General features: G+C 41.8%; 2 protein-coding genes across 5 annotated transcripts in view; both read right to left on the bottom strand.

Annotated features, from left to right (window-relative positions):
* The window catches only part of LOC119972834 (zinc fingers and homeoboxes protein 1-like), a 29,319-nt gene extending 28,740 nt beyond the window's left edge, over positions 1-579 (bottom strand). Inside the window, exon 1 of the mRNA XM_038810319.1 lies at positions 451-579. The gene's annotated coding sequence lies outside the window, so the exon portion shown is untranslated. The remainder of the gene's footprint in view (positions 1-450) is intronic.
* Positions 580-1,998: 1,419 nt separating this feature from the next.
* LOC119972833 (ATPase family AAA domain-containing protein 2-like) overlaps positions 1,999-17,365 on the bottom strand; it is an 82,169-nt gene continuing 66,802 nt past the window's right edge. For 2 of the 4 annotated variants that reach the window (XM_038810315.1, XM_038810316.1), the window contains exons 24-29: positions 14,429-14,551; positions 14,001-14,150; positions 12,925-13,362; positions 10,976-11,112; positions 10,259-10,387; positions 1,999-3,830 (exon numbers count right to left, since the gene is read on the bottom strand). In XM_038810315.1, coding sequence (XP_038666243.1) covers positions 3,792-3,830; positions 10,259-10,387; positions 10,976-11,112; positions 12,925-13,362; positions 14,001-14,150; positions 14,429-14,551 — 1,016 coding nt within the window. In that variant the 3' untranslated portion in view covers positions 1,999-3,791. The remainder of the gene's footprint in view (positions 3,831-10,258; positions 10,388-10,975; positions 11,113-12,924; positions 13,363-14,000; positions 14,151-14,428; positions 14,552-17,365) is intronic. The other 2 variants (XM_038810317.1, XM_038810318.1) reach the window with 2 other exon arrangements.

Raw genomic sequence — 17,365 nt, 5'->3', positions numbered from 1 at the left:
AAAGAGGGTGAGGGGGGGGGAGAAAGAGGGTGAGGGGGGGGGAGAAAGAGGGTGAGGGGGGGGGAAGAAAGAGGGTGAGGGGGGGGGAGAAGAGGGGAGGGGGGGGGGAGAAAGAGGGTGAGGGGGGAGAAAGAGGGTGAGGGGGGGGTCACTCCATGGCCCGGGGAGTGGTTCGCCCATGGGAGGGGTGTTTATTGTGTTATGGGCTGCGCGTGCGCACTGCCCCCCCCCCCCCCCCAGGAAGCCCCCCTCCCGGGGGGGGGGGGGGGGGTGTGACGGTTGCTGACCCCACAGCACCGGTCCCCCGGCTCCTTACAAACAGTGGGAGCCTGAGCGCGGCCGCCGGGCCACATTCCCGGCCCCGAGGAGCAACCGCCGCCGCTGACCCATTCTCCCCCTCCTCAACCCAGCGGAACCGCTTCACCTCCCCCCTCGGGCCAGCTGACATACCCAACTCCCCGAGACCATCCGGGCCGCATTGTCCTCCCGATTCTCGACGCCGCTCTTTAATTAATCACTCATTATTTAGATTTTCACTGGGGAGGGATGGCGGTGCAGACGGCCTGACGTCATCGGAAAGCGACGCTGCCGTAAACCGGATTGCCCTCCGTTTTTGTTTCACCACCACTACCGCCAGCTTCCCCCCCCCCCCCGGGCAAACCTTCTCCACCCCTGGCCCGAGGGAACCTGCTGGACGAGCGGGAAAACACAGTATTGAAGTCGGGAGACGACTGGGTCACAGCGATGAAACCTGGATCAGAAGCAAGTTACTTGTCGTGAGGCGTGTCGCAAAACGCCAGCTGGAGTGCCGTCACTGGTGGCGGTAGGTGAGGCTGCTGCCGCCCGCCAGGAGGTCTTCATCCGCCTTTCAGCTTTTAACTTCGTTTTCTAATTGTAGTTATGAGGTGGAATGTGCTGCCGAAAAAGGTAAAAGGATGGCAGCAGATTGGGCACAGACACAGAGGAGAAGCGTAAGGGCAGTGGGGAGGGAGCCTAATGGCAGCTCTTGCAGAGCCAGCACCATCCGGGCTTCACACTACTGTATTAGTTTTATTCCTTATCAAGAGTTACAAAGCCAGAGCTCAGAGTGTGGACGGGGGCAAACTCCTAATGCAGTCCTGGCCGGCACCAAAACCCAATTAAAATTGAATCCAATTCGTGGTCTCCGTACAAGAGAGACATGCCAGATCTAGGTATTAGCCAAATGGCCGAGAAGATCACACTGCTATTATCCTAATGGAGTTTTCCTTCTGTTCTTGCGCGACGCTGCCCAGTCTTAGATTTTTTTTTGGTGCCGCATTGAGCAAGGGCTTCATTCAGATCTAACTTTCGAAAGGCGAGTTGTTTTTAAATCCACGTTTCAGGCAATATAAATCAACTAAATAATTTAATATACATTTGAATTTCCTGCATCAGGAGTAATGCACAGCGATAATTGGATTGCTCTGCAATCTCTGCTTTTTGTTCCTCATAGAATTTTATGCAAAGTTCAGGTGGCACAGTACAACCTTCCTGTAAGTTGCTCAATGAGTCAAAGCTCAAGTGTTTTGCCTCTAAATGGACGCATGTAGCAATATAAAGCTATAAAGGATGATTTAATGATGTGGAGATGCCGGCGTTGGACTGGGGCGAGTACAGTAAGTCTTACAACACCAGGTTAAAGTCCAACAGGTTTGATTCAAACACAAGCTTTCGGAGCGCAGCTCCTCACCTGAGGAAGGAGCTGCGCTCCGAAAGCTCGTGTTTGGATGATTTAAAGCTTTCTTCCAACAGTACAGCACTGGCTGATAGCTGTGCTGTTCATCCTGAAAATGGGTGGAGTCTGCATCAAAGTGGACTTTTGGTGCTGCATTTAACTTTGTTACAGGCCAATGAAGCTTTCTGGATTTCAGCAGCTTTGGATAAAATACCAATTTCTGCCACACAACGTTTGCAGGGTTTAGATAACCATTACACACTAGGCTGCTCATCATTGTTGGGAAAGCATACAAATAACTGCTGGATCTGCTTGCTTTATTAAATTTGACACCAATGAAACACAAATTGAAAACCTAGTAAACAAAGGATCAACCATATTCTGAACAATATGAAAAAATACCTTGATGTTCAACGTCAATAATAAGTATCAACGTAGTGTTTGTGCTGAATTGTAAATCATGGCCACTACATTTGCTTTATTTACCGTTCCAGTATGTTCTTTACTGTGCAAGGTACATGGAAGTAAATGGCAGGCAGGAAACCACCAGCTGGCCAGTTCAACTTACTTAAAGGCCAGGACATTATAACTGCACACTTAGTCATGTAATGTCCCTGGAGGCAAAAACAACACCAAGGCAACGAGGGGGATAAACTCCCCTCTGAAAATGATATGGACAGGTGCTACAAAGAGTAGAATGAGATTTAAATTAAGTATCGGTTACAGTTGCACTCTGAAACATTGTATTTATTGTAAACTACTTGAGGTTTTTTCTAAACTATCTTGCAGATGAATGCCAAAAATCTAGTTTGAGCTATGATCTTTTCAGATGTCATGTTTCAATGTATATCAATATCCTGTTTTCTGGCTGTAAAAAAAAGCTGTAAATATTTCAATTGAAAATTTGCAATTGTATTCAGAGCCTTAAGCACTGGAGGGAGGGAAGTAATATGGGAAGTTGTGATTCAAGTAAAGTTTAGAAACATTTCTGTAACAGCAGTGCTTCCTTTAAATAATTTCAATTGTAAATCTGTTGCAGCATTTGTTTAGTTTTACTTACTGTTCTGGGTTTATTTAATAAAGGGATCCAAACTTTCTACTGCCAGAGAAGCTATAAACCAGCTTTGCTGCATGTTCATGTAGCTGTATTTACAAATAGCAGACCCAAATGTGTTAATTGTTTTACAATGTTTTATCACGTGCCATGGTATTTAGTTATATTTGCACTGTACCCAGCTGCAATCCAATCTTCCTGTTTTGCTGCACAATACATTTTACATTAAATTTTCCAAAAACTATTTTCAAATTACTTGACTGCTTTTACGGCAAACAGCAAATGATGACTGCTTACCAAAGTGCAGCTAAATGAACAGTTGAAATCCAGCAGTCCAATTAAGGTGTTTGCTGCAGGAAAGGGCCATAAACCAAAGAATGTGGAAGATCTTACAGCAGATGGAAATTTTTTAATACTCTATTAGCATAGTTAGCAGGATGTGTAAATAGTTTGAAAAACTGGAAAATTGACTTCCGTCTTGTTCACTTGATATAGGTGGCAATAAAGGTAAGAATCCAGAATTTTTAAAATCTAAACTAGTTTGTTTGTTAACTATTTTGCTCAGATACTAAAGTGGCTGAATTTTCAGTGTCTTTTGAAAAGGGAGGATAGGATGAGGTACTTATGACCACAAGAGCCAGCACAGGCTTGACATTGTCCAAATTCTGTGTTGAAAGATTTTATGGTAAAAGTGAGTGCAGCTAAATAAATAATCTCCAAACCAAAAAATGACCAAACAAATGGAACATGCAAAGAATACAGTATATTGCAGTTCCTATTAGCCTGATAGTGGGTAGAAATTCTTCAGTTTATACTTTATTCTTTACATAAAATTACAAAATATGGCTTTTAACAAGATAATATGGCAAAACTTTTAGTCCAACTGTATAAACTTCATGTTCTGGTAGTATATATTTACATTCAAAAGGATTAAATCAATGGAAAAGCTGATTTTACATTCTATGTTACAAACATTCAAAATACAAAAACTTGAAGAAGTGATGGGAACAAGCACAAGGTAAATCTATTTGCAATCAAAGTTCAAGATTGACTTAACTTCCTCACTTCATTTTCCATTTCCTATAGGACAGGGAAAAAGAAAAAAAACATCCAATGACATTCAATTATCGTACCCGATCCATAAGACTCGGTCCATCAAGTCTGCCCCGCCATTCAATGAGATCATGGCTGATCTGATAATCCTCAACTCCATCCTCAATTCCCTTACTGATGAACAATCTGCCCATCTCAGCCTTGAACATACTTAACAACCCAGGGCCTCCACAGCTCTCTGCGGTAAAGAATTCCACAGATTCACTCTCATCAGAGAAGAAATTCCTCATGTCTTAAATGGACGACCCCTTACTCTGAGATTATCCCCTCTGGTCCTAGACTCTCCCACAAGAGAAAACTCAGCATCTACCCTGTCAAGCCCCCTGAGAATCCTATATGTCTCAATAAGATCTCTCCTCATTCTTCTAAACTCCAATGAGTACAGGCCCAATCTACTCAACCTCTCCTCATAAGAAAATCCCTCTGTACCAGAGATTAACCTGATGAACCTACTCTGGACTACCTCCAATGCCAGTATATTTTTCTTTAGATAAGGGGACAAAAACTGTTCACAGTATTCCAGGTGTAGTCTAACTGGTGCCTTGGTAGTTTTAGCAGGATTTCCCTATTTTTATACTCCATTCCATTTGCTTCCCAATTAGTTGCAAGCTAGCTTTTATGATTTGCCCTGTGCTCCAAAATTCTTCTTACCGAAGTGTATAACTTCACATTCTCCTTCATTATGTTCCACCTGACAAGTTTTTGCCCACTCACCTAGCCTGTCTACATCCCTCTGTAGACTCTGTCATCCTCATCACTTGTCTTCCCACCTATTTTCATGTCATCCGCAAACTTGGAAATCATTTCCCTCATCCAAGATATTCATATATATTGAGAATAATTGTGGCCCCAGCACGGATCCCTTTGGCACTATTCTGGTTGCAGGTTGCCATCCTGAAAATGCCCCTCTTATCCCATCTGTCTTCTATCAGTTAGCCAATCCTCTATCCATGCTAATATCCTACCCCCTGAAACCATGGGCTATCCTCCATGCTAATATACTACCCGTAACACCATGGGCTCTTAAGTAGTTTTGTGTGAGATCTTATTGAATGCTTTTTGGAAATCCAGGTGTATTACATCTACTGATGCACCTTCATCTATCCTGTTATCACCTCAAAAAGTTCTAATAAATTGGTGAGGCACGATTTCACCTCCATGAAGCCATGCTTACTCTGCTTCATCATATTATGCATTTCTAAATGTTCTGCTATTACAGCCTTTCGAAACAGTAAGAAGTCTTACAACACCAGGTTAAAGTCCAACAGGTTTGTTTCAAACACGAGCTTTCGGAGCGCAGCTCCTTCTTCAGGTGACTGGAGAGGTATGATCCAGAAACATTTATATAGACAAAGTCAGCGATGCTGGACAACGCTTGGAATGCGAGAATTTGCAGGTAATCAAATCATTACAGATCCAGAGATAGGGGTAACTCCAGATTAAGAGGTGTGAATTGTCTCAAGACAGAACAGTTGGTGGAATTTTGCAAGTCCAGGCCAGATGGTGGGGAGTGGATGTAATGCGACATGAATCCAAGATCCCGGTTGAGGCCGCACTCATGCGTGCGGAACTTAGCTATAAGTTTTTGCTCGGAAATTCTGCGTTGTCGCGTGTCCTGAAGGCTGCCTTGAAGAACGCTTACCCGGAGATCCGAGGCTGAATGCCCTTGACTGCTGAAGTGTTCCCCGACTGGAAGGGAACATTCCTGCCTGGTGATTGTCGCACGGTGCCTGTTCATTCGTTGTCGCAGTGTCTGCATGGTCTCGCCAATGTACCACGCTTCGGGGCATCCTTTCCTGCAGCGTATGAGATATACCAAATTCTCGCATTCCAAGGATTGTCCGGCATCGCTGACTTTGTCTATATAAATGTTTCTGGATCATATCTCTCCAGTCACCTGAAGAAGGAGCTGCGCTCCGAAAGCTTGTGGTTGAAACAAACCTGTTGGACTTTAACCTGGTGTTGTAAGACTTCTTACTGTGCTCACCCCAGTCCAACGCCGGCATCTCCACATCAGCCTTTAGAAAGGACAACGACAGAAGTTAAGCTAACTGGCCTATAGTTACTTGTTTTTATCCTCTGGGACTTTCCCAGAATTTAAAGATGCTTTGAAGATTATCAGTGCCGCCACAATCTGTAGCTACTTCTTTTAAGATCCTAGGATGCAACCCATCAGGTCCAGGGGACTTAATGGCCTTTAGTCCTAGTTTCCCCGTGATTGTTATTGTATGAATTCTCTCCTCTCTCTTTCCTCCCCCCCCCCCCCCCCCCTCCCGATTATTTAATATTTCTGGAATGTTATTAGTGTCTTCCATCATGAAGAATGATGCAAAGTATTTGTTTAACTCCTCTGCCATTTCCTGGTTTCCCATTATATTTCCCTAGTCTCATTCTGTAAGGGGCCTATGTTCACTTTGGCCTCTCTCTTCCTTTTTATATATTTAAAGGAGCGCTTGTTATCCATTTTTATATTACTGCTAGTTTATCTTCCTGTGTTTTGGTCACCGTTTGTTGTTTTTTAAAAAACTTTCCCAATCCTCTGGTTACCAGTAATCTTTGCAACATTATGTTTTTTTTCCAGTTTAATACTATCCTTCACTTCCTTGGTTGATTTATCCCCTTCTGAAAATCCTTCTTCCTCACTGGGATATCTTTGTTGTAAGTCATGAACTATTTACAGAAATGTACTGCCTTTTTTACATGCTCTTATTATCTCCTGATTTATTCTCGGTCCAACAATATTTTGGGGTTTATATACTACTCCCACCAGTGTCTTCCCCATGTTATTTCTTACCTCCACACAAGGATTTTACAGCTTCCGACTAAGATAATCTTTTGCTGTTGTACTTATTCCATCTTGTACTAACAGTTACCCACACTTTCCTTCCTCCCTGCCCTTACGAAAAGTCACATACCCGAGTATTTAGTTCCCAGGTATAATCTCCCTGTAACCACGACTCAGTAATGACTAGAAGAGCATACCCATTAACCTCAATTTGTGCTGTTAATTAATTTTGTCCTGAATGCCACATATCTGCATTTAAGAGCCATTCATTTTGCCCTGTTGTTATGTTTTCCCTTTTTGACCCCATTTGTTGCATTTTATTTACCGTTGTATACACCATCCTTTCCTGTCACACTCTGGGTATCATTATCTGAATAGCCACCATGTAATGTTGTCATATCCTTTTGCTTTGTAAGCCTACATATCCCATCTACAGAACCATAACCATCCCCCGCCTCCCACAAACGTAGTTTAAAGCCCTCTTTCCCAAGTTGTGCGGTTTGCATGAACTCTGGTCCCAGTTCAGATGTAAGCTATCCTAAAGCCAGTGCCCCACAAACCAAAACCCACTTCTCTCACACCTGTCTTTGAGCCACGTATTCACGTCCTAATTTTACACATGCCTCGGGTAATAATCCAGAGAATATAACCTGGAAGTTCAGTTGTTTAATTTAGTGCCTAGCTCCTCAAACTCTCTTGTGCAGAACCTCTTTCCTTGTTTTCTTTTATTAAGGGGCAATTTAGCGTAGCCAATCCACCTACTCGGCACATTTTTTTGGGTTGTGGGGGCGAAACCCACGCAGACACGGGGAGAATGTGTAAACTCCACACAGATAGTGACCCAGAGCCGGGATTCGAACCTGGGACCTCAGCGCCGTGAGGCAGCTGTGCTAACCACTAGGCCATCGTGCTGCCCTCCTCTTTCCTTGTTCTACCTATGTCCTTGATACCTACATAGACCAAACAACAGGATCTTCCTCCTCGTACTGAAAGTTCCCCTCCAGCCTGGAGCAGATGTCACAAACCCTGGCACCAGGCAGGCAACACGGTCTTTGGGACTCTTGATCCTGGCCACGGAGAAGTGTTTATTCCCCCAACTATACTATCCCCGACTATGACTACATTTCTCTTTTCTCCCTACTTGAATGGCTCCCTGTCTCACGGTGCTATGGTCAGTGTGCACATCTTCCCTACAGTCCCCACTCTTGCCCACATGTTTACCATGAACAAATATTATTCATTGATAAATTCAGGATAAGAAAGGCCAAATCTCTCTCTTCCTAAAGATGATTTTCTCATTAAGATTCAATAACGGCAGCTGTCCACCCACTATCTCTCATGGGTCAGCCTTGGCAAGTGAGCAGCAGTAACTTATTCAACTGTGTAGGATATCAGATTTGAACATTGTCCTGGGTCATCTGATACTCCTACATAAATAAATTGTAGTAGTGGTTGCTGGGCACTGTTTAGGGTTGGGAACTCTGGTTAATTTCCCTCCCTTACTCGGAGGTGTTGAAGTTAATTCCTGCACTTCTATTACAGTCCCAACAGAGACCAGCTGACTCATACAAAATCACGTAGGGAACCTGGAAAGTTTCCTGATGTGACTCAGTCAGAAATTTTATTTTGAAATCCTATGGGAAGAGAATGTAGCATTTTGTTTATTTAGCCTTTGTCAAAAAACAATAATTCCATCCAAATAAATTCTGAAATATAGGATGATTCGAAATATTTTCAGAGGGGAAAACTGGATAGGAACAATTGGGGTGATGTTAAAGGTTGCAGAGGTGTATGAGGGGTTGGACAAGAGGTGCAATGCAGTACGCAACTGGCATTTAATTTGCACTTTTAACTCTGAAAAAGGACATCCCAAGATGCTTCATTAAATCACAATCTGCAAAATTTAGCAACAAGTCAAAAGGACAATGTCATTTAGCGTGGCCAATCCACCTACCCTGCACATCTTTGGGCTGTGGGGTGACTAAAAACTTGATCTTTGTAATTGCTTGACTGATAGAACTCAGATAGTGGTGGTAGAATTATAAGACTGGAAATGTTTTGCCAATGGGTTTCACAGGGTCTTTATTGGGATCTCTTGTTTTAGATGTTCATAAATCATTTGGAGCGAAGGTCAGAAGCACAGTGGCCAAATCTACAGATGATATTTGGTAATTATAGTTCCTCGACCACCAAAGACCTACTTCCACCTCCAGAACTGCACCTCCCTCCACTATATATACACATTGCTGAAATATACTTTTCAGGCTCTATTTTTCTCTGTTATTGTGGTCAGACTTCCAGCTTTTATTAATTTTAGTTCATCCCAAATTCGATGTCCTGTATTCTCAATTGTACCAAATTCCCATCACCCATTATCTGTGCTCATGAATCTACATCAACTCCAGGTGCATCTCCATTCTAAAGTTCTAGGGCACATGGTAGCACAGTGGTTAGCACTGTTGCTTCACAGGGTCCCAGGTTTGATTCCTGGCTTGGGTCATTGTGCAGAGTCTACACGTTCTCCCTGTGTCTGCGTGGGTTTCCTCCCACAAGTCCTGAAAGATGCGCTGTTAGGTAATTTGGACATTCTGAATTCTCCCTCCGAGTACCCAAACAGGCGCCGGAATGTGGCGACTAGGGGCTTTTCACAGTAACTTAACTGCAGTGTTAACGTATGCCTACTTGCTACAATAAAGATCATCCTCCTCAGGCAGCACGGTGGCAGTGGTTAGCACTGCTGCCTCACAGCACCAAGGACCTGGGTTCAATCCCGGGTCACTGTCTGTGTGGAGTTTGCATATTCTCCCTGTGTCTGCGTGGGTCTCACCCCACAGCCCAAAGATGTGCAGGGTAGGTGGATTGGCCACGCTAAATTGTCTCTTCATTGGAAATAAAAGAATTGGGTACTCTAAATTTATTTATTATTTAAAAAAAAAATAATAGTTCTTATCCTCATTTCTAAATCCTTCCATGACCTCTCCTGTCCCTATCTCTTTAGCGTGACAATCCTCAAAAACATATTTGTATTACTATAATGTTGCCTTGTTCATCTCCTCTTGGTAGCCGTGTCTTCAGCTGTTTGGGACCCTAAACTTAAGTTACCTCTTTAAACCACTCTCCCACTTTAAACCTACCTCTTTGACCAAAGCTTTCTGTCACCTGTCCGGATGTCTCCCTTTGCCCCAATTTGCAGCTCAACATTCCGGAGGTGGTTTTAGGGATATTTTACTGAAAGTCACTATACAAATGTAGATTGTGTTCACATAGAATGTAAAGCTGCACAGAATCATCTACAGGAGGATTTGAATATACCTGAATTTGGTATATAGGTTAAGAAGCGTCAACAAATAGGCTAATTTGGTTAAAAAATGTAAAGTTGTGGAGAAATAGCTGAATTGATAGCAAATTGGCTATTGTTTATATAGAGAGAATTTCATACCATATACTATTTGGCTGATGCATTTAGATTGGTCACTCATCATAGATCTAATGAAATAATATTTAATTACACAAACAGCACATCAACATTTTACGGCTATTAAATGCAACGTAAACCTCGATAGGGAGTAATGAATGCTTTGCTTCAAAGTTGAAAGGCCTTGTAATATACCTGTATTAGCGTAGTCTTGTCAATCTCTTTACGATGATGGTAAATGCATTGACTGAGTACTGCATACAATTTTTCGAGCTGATGTACAGTGAATCCCTCAGTTTTCTTAGTAGCTTGTTCCCAGAGATTCTGCATGTAAACCCAGATTGAAGAATACATTTAAGCAGTCAGTTTAACATAATTCTGCAGCATACGTGACTACATTTCTACACTTGTTTAATCTATAGAATTAGAAGCACACAGCTAGTTAGCTGCAAGTATAAATATCAGGAGAAACATGTTACAGTGAAGGATGGAAATAAGATATTGAAAACTTCTGGGGTAATGAAAGAACACTGTCCACTGTATGAGAGCACCGTATGAAAACAGCAAGACAACTGATGTGGGTGTTGAATGAATAACTGACATTTTCAGTTTCTATTTACATTGCTATTTTGTATTTGCTTACAGATAAACTCTGCTAAAAGGAGCAATTCAGTTCTATTATAGAATTACTAATAAAATCAATTTTCATTTGTTAAGTTAAGTTAATTTACTCAATTGCATAGTGCTACAAGAAAAAAGCAATCAAATTAATGTTTCTCTCTGGTGAAATGGTACCTCTACAGAGATAAAAGAATATAAGAGATTAATACAATTACAGAAAATACTTTAAAAAAATTATTTAATTTCAAATACAATGCTTAAAACATAAACAATCCATATATCGCAACCTACCATCAGCCTTTCATGGTCTACAGTTACAGGCAGGGTGCGTTCAGAAAGGACCTCTGGTGCTTTCTCAGCATTAATGTGCTGCTGCTGTTCCACCTGGGCATGTCTGCTGCGGACCATACGCAACATTGAGCCTTTATCTGTATGGGATTATAAATAGTAACACCTTTAAAATGGTGCTCCACTTTCCTCTGGAATTTCTGTAATCATTTTTAAAACATTCATGTTTACTGCCCCAAAATATTTGGCACATTAATGCCAGGTTTTGTATTTTAATTCAGTGGAGATGATGGCATAGTGGTAATGACACTGGATTAGTAATCCAAAAACCCAGGCAAGTGCTCTGGGGACATGGGTTCAAACGACCGTTACCACGACTAAATTTATATTAAAAAATAAATTGAGTACACCTAATTCTATTTTTCCCCAATTAAGGGGCAATTTAGCTTGCCAATTCACCTACCCTGCACATCTTTTTTTTTGGTTTGTGGGAGTGAGACCCACGCAGACACGGGGAGAATGTGGAAACTCCACACGGACAATAGGGCCAGGATTGAGAGTACTCAGTGCCGTGAGGCAGCAGTGCTAACTAAAGCGCAATCGTGCTGCCCCCTTGACACACCACGGTGCAATATAAATGGAAAATGACAAGCTTAAAGAAATATCTGCGAGGTACCTGACAAAATAAAAACTTGTAACTTGATGATAAACGTGGCAGTGCAAAATGCCCATTCCCAAATGTCATTACCATTTTAATTTTCCATATATCGTTTGGCCATCGCCACAAGAAAATAAGACAACAGGGGATAAATGAGTAAACTGAATCCTCACGAAGCTCCTACTGTAGAATTCTGTATGCGCTGATCTGCTAACACAAGCTGGACATAGAGAATATTCAGAATAGATAGACCCAAAGCCCAACCGATATAGGACCTCAGTCAGACAACTACAGGTATTTGCTGGGCATCCTCAGACAGCTCACCAGTGTGGGTCACAGAAATAAGACCCAATGGGGGTGGGGGTCAAGAAATGGTGGCTGGCAATAGCCTGTGGTTCCATGCGGATAAGCCTACTTCAACTTATTTTGATGGCAGCCTGCAATAGTCCCGATAGACCAGGTTTCCGTGAACGCTGGTCTAGTGTTGGCTGTGGGGAGGGAACCAAATTCTGTATGGAGGACCTCAAATAGGTGTGATGTTTCTTCAGGTATGGGCCCTGGACTCTTTTGTTTGGGTGCATACTCCATGACAGGTGGCACACTTCTGCTTTGTAATGAAATTGTGCTTCCCGTTTGCAATATTTGAAAGTTTAGGTGCTGATTTAGCAACTGAAAATGACATGGATTTCTAGGCCCTAGTCTTTAGCCTAATCTTTAAGCGTCAAATCACGAGCACGAGCTCAACAAGTCTCGAATGTCAGGCATCTTTTTACATGGACGAAATAGAGGCAAGCATTCCTGAAGAATAGGATTAATGTGAAATTAAACTCAGATTAAGATAATGAAGCAAAAAAACAATGACCTTGCATTTCTTTAGTGCCTTTCATGATCTCAGCATGTCAACGTCAATATGACTTCTTCTGAAGTGTAGTCACTTCAACCCAAGCAAACACAGCAGCCAATTTCCAAACAGATGGCTCAACAGACAGTGCTGTCACCAATGAATCTGCCATGGCGGCTTTGGTAATAGATACATGGTGGATCGGGCTTCAGGCAAACTCCCCTGCTCTTTGAACAACATCAACGGATCTTTTAGATCTATCTCTACCATATTCTCTACTTCAAAGTGAGGGGGCCAAAGGACTGAGCAAAATACTTTATTTACTCATGCAATGCATGTATTTGTGAAATATACCTAATTTTGCTGTTCCATACTAATTTATTTCCTCGCACAAGGTATTTACATGAATTGCTTAGAGGGGAATAAAGCTTAAATACAAACATATACACAAACCTGCAGAACGATGTAGTTTATTTCTCTTCCTTTCTTTGTGTTCACTTGACTCAAGTTGTTGATTTTTAAGAGAATCTCCTTTACCCAATTTGCTTTCTTTCCATTTTGCCTCATTAATAGAAAGCATTTTTCTCTTGTCTTCATTTGCACCAGCAGATATAAGCGCATCATTAGAATGCATTTCAATAAGCTCCTTAGTCAATAATTTGTTTATGCACCCATCGTAAAGGTGTTGCTCTTGCTGAGTTTCCATGGAGGAATCTCCATTGTAGGCTGCCTGCTCTGTACTTGAATCATAGTGATTTTCTATTGCCTCAGGGGCATCTTCACTATCACCATCTTCCTCACATCTGATATTTGATGAAGGCCCCTTGCGTTTATTTGTATATATATCACGGTCCCAGCGACTAGATCTGCGAAGTTTCTTCTTTGATTGAGCTACTTAAACAACGTATTCTGTTACTACATGCCAGAATAATGCATGCAGACTAACGCAACAATGCCTATCTAGCTTTATCACATACAATCCAGATCATTATTTCTAAATGTCAAATGTGAGGCATGAGTTAACCCACTGCGCCACCGTGCTGCCTTTTTATCACATATTTAAACAATGACCAAGTAGTACTTTATATGCAAGCGAGAGCCTTTCTAGTTTGTTTTAATAGGTGACATCTGCAGATGTCTTGTTATAAGTATTAAAATGAAATGAAAACCAAGATTCAATGTGTTAAAATAAGTTGATACATTAATTTGAAAGTTAACCCAACGCTGTATTTTAATTGCAAGTTTTATTTATTATCTGTAAGGAATCTGAAGCTTTTACTGCAATTAAAATTACTCGCATATGGCTTGCATTTCCTATCAATTTAGAACACCTAACTACAGTGTGATTTTAAAATGCTTCAGGGCAGTGCAGCATTTTTCAAAATCACCATAAGCACACAACTCTGGCAATTCTCACTACAAAACTGAAGGAACAAAAGCCACAGAAGTTTAAAAATTAGAGCACAGTAAAAGATTTGAAGAATGTAGGTTGATTTTAAAAGATTACAGGAACTCCCAACAATACTTGCCTCTGGAAACTGAAGGTGTGCTTGCAGCAACTGGTGAAGACACTTTATCCATTTGGTCAGAAAGTTCCTGAGCTGGCTTTTTATTCTCGGTTGTGGAACTCTTTGGTAACACGTGATAAAATGTAGGTGCAAATTTGGAAGAATAGCAGCCTGTGATAGCAACGATACAAGTAAAAGTGTAAAAGTGTTTGCATATGATATGAAATACAATATTCACATTTTCCATTAATGCTAGGTTTTGCATTATATATGCTAGCATACCACTGACACACAAAATATTCAATGTTGGCAAGCACTTGAGATTGCTTCATAAACTTTATCAAGCAGCTCTTTTTTATGTTCTATCAAATTGCTTCTACCATAAGCAATTTAAGGAACATTACTGCAAGGCTCTCCACATTTATACTAGTTAAAGAAAATGACTGTACCTCTGTTCTTCCGAGATTCTTGGATTTCTTCACAAAGTTTTTCAAATTCTTCATCAAGTTCTGATTTCATAATTGCATTGGCAGTGTCTTTCAAAGCACAGGCTCGGTGTCTAATTACGCGATCTAAGACAGCAAGCAATATAAATCATTCTATGGAAGTTAATGCAAACTACCTTTTATTTCCATTTCTGTTTTGAAAGGAAGCAGAGGTACGATAACATAATGGTTATGTTATTGAACAAGAATTCCAGAGATTTGGACTGCTGACACGAGTTCATAAAACACTGCGACTGCTAGGATATTTAAATTTAGTTAATTAAATACATTTTGAATAAAAAGTTAGCATCAATAATGGTGACCAATCAGCTAGAAGATGGTCGTAAATTTCATTTGGTTCAGTAACGTCCTTTAGGAAAGGAAATCTGCCATCTGTTTAGCACACTGGGCTAAATCGCTGGCTTTGAAAGCAGACCAAGCAGGCCAGCAGCACGGTTCGATTCCCGTAACAGCCTCCCCGAACAGGCCCCGGAATGTGGCGACTAGGGGCTTTTCACAGTAACATCATTTGAAGCCTACTCGTGACAATAAGCGATTTTCATTTCATTCCTTACATGGTCTGGCCTACATGACTCCAGACCCCACAATAATGGCTCTTAACTGCCCTCTGAAATGGTCTAGCAAGCCAGCCAGGGAGTTGGCTCACCACCACCTGAAGAGAAATTGGGGATTGCCAATAAATACTGGCCTTGCCAGCGATGCTCAAATCTGTGAATTGAGTATGAATACACTTAAAATGAAAGTCTAATAAAGACTATAAAATGTCCATTTTAAGATGCACTTAAGACCATCAATTTAAAGAGAAATCTATCTGCAATGCAACAGTGTACTGTTTTAAGAACTCCAGTTTAGATAAATCACAGAAATTGCATTGCTATTTGAAAGTAACAAACATAATTCACAGTAATATCCTCTAATTTCCCTATGCCACGTTCATGTTCAAATGGTCATTTTCATCTCTTTACCGAACCAGAGGGGCAGACACCCCAGCCTTTGCCTCCCCGATTGCCCACCAGAGACTCCTACTCACCTGGAGATCAGCAGCACTAACTAAGGCCAGGGATTGGCTGGCCGACCTAGCCAAATTACTCAAATTGGAAAAAATAAAATTCAGAGGATCGATGGACAGCTTCCACAATACATGGAAGCAGGTCACTAACTTGTCAGAGGATCGGTTTGTACCGGGGAGTAGTGCAGAGGAGAGGAAGACACAACCCAGAACACAGAGCAGAGGGACCAAAAGGGTACCGAAGGGGGAAGGTAAGCCCAGGAACGATGTCCAAAACACCCAACAAGGATGACACACCTGGGTGACCGCAAGCAAACACCCTGGTACGATTTTAATTTGGAATAGTGTCATGTTAAATAATTACTCAGGATCTTATCCCCAGAAATTGAAATACATGGACATGGGCTGCATAGAATACTCCATTCTGTGCCTCAAGTCGTTTAAAAAAAATATTCGAGACGTGGACATTGTTGGAAGTGTTGCTGAAGCCCTCATCCATATTCCAGGTCAACCTTTTATTCTCAGGCCTTCAGAACTCTACGGTTTGTGCCTTGTTCTGCACCAAGTCCCATTTACCTATCCCTCTGGCTTTCATGGTTCCCAGATAAATTTCTCTTAATTCTTGCATCTAAGTAGCTCGCCTTTCTTCATCTTCAGCTATATCACCTCTGAGAATGCTCCATCATGCATCTCCACCCAATCCTCCTTCACTGGTGCCTGTGCCGTCAGCAGCTTACGTCCTTACCTCTGGAATTTGCACCCTAATTCTCCATTTCCCTCGCGATTCTCTTTAAAATCCAGCTCTCTTACCAGGTTTTTGGCCAGTCCTCCTAAAATCTGTTCATGCCCATTTATGACTACACCCCTGAGGCACTTTGGAGCTTTCTGTATATCAGAGACACATTTTAAATGTAGTTTATTATTATGAAGATGATAGTCTCTTTTAAACTAGAACAATGCAGTTAATTCTGTTTAGTTACATAATCAGTCACTTGCTCGCAGCGAATGAATGTCAAATGCTAGAATCTTCATTGCGGTTTAGGGATTGCATTCCAGAGTTGTGCCAGTTTTCTCTATAATGGAAAACAGCAACATTACTTTCAATGTACGAAGAAACTGCTATTCACCATAATCTGGGTATCTGGTTGCAGGAACTAATTGTAATTTATTTTCACTGTACAGAACCTAAACCTTTTAGTCACTTGCGCGTGGGACTGCATTCCACTATCCAGGGTAGCCTAGTATAAAATTGCCTTGATCCAGGTAGATATGTAGCAATTTAGAGAATTAATTTTGGGCAGCACGGTAGCATAGTGGTTAGCATTATGGCTTCACAGCTCCTGAGTCCCAGGTTTGAATGCAGGCTTGGGTCGCTGTCTGTGCAGAGTCTGCACGTTCTCCCAGTGTGCGTGGGTTTCCTCCGGGTGCTCCGGTTTCCTCCCACAGTCCAAAGACGTGCAGGTTAGGTGGAGTTACTGGGATAGGATGGAGCTGTGGGCTTAAGTTGGGTGCTCTTTCCAAGAGCCGGTGCAGACTCAATGGGCCAAATGGCCTCCTTCTGCACTGTAAATTCTATTAAATTTAGAGATTAAGCAGATACTCTCCAATGACTATACAAAATGGATCACTGTGGCAATCAGCACTTTCTATATTCCGTTCACAATCCATGCCAAGTTCTTTGCTCAGCCGAGTTCAGGAAAGTGTGTTAACATTTGCCATAGTACCCTCCAATTAAAGGGTCAAATTAGCATGGCCAATCCACCTGCCCTGCACATCTTTGGGTTCTTGGGGTGAAACCCACGCAGACACGAGGAGAATGTGCAAACTCCACACAGACAGTGACCCAAGCCTGGAATTGAACCTGGGACCCT

Source organism: Scyliorhinus canicula, chromosome 10 (assembly GCF_902713615.1).
Source record: "Scyliorhinus canicula chromosome 10, sScyCan1.1, whole genome shotgun sequence".
Lineage (NCBI taxonomy): Eukaryota > Metazoa > Chordata > Chondrichthyes > Carcharhiniformes > Scyliorhinidae > Scyliorhinus > Scyliorhinus canicula.
The sequence above is the reverse complement of the archived record's forward strand: the minus strand, read 5'-3'. Positions and strand labels throughout refer to the sequence as shown.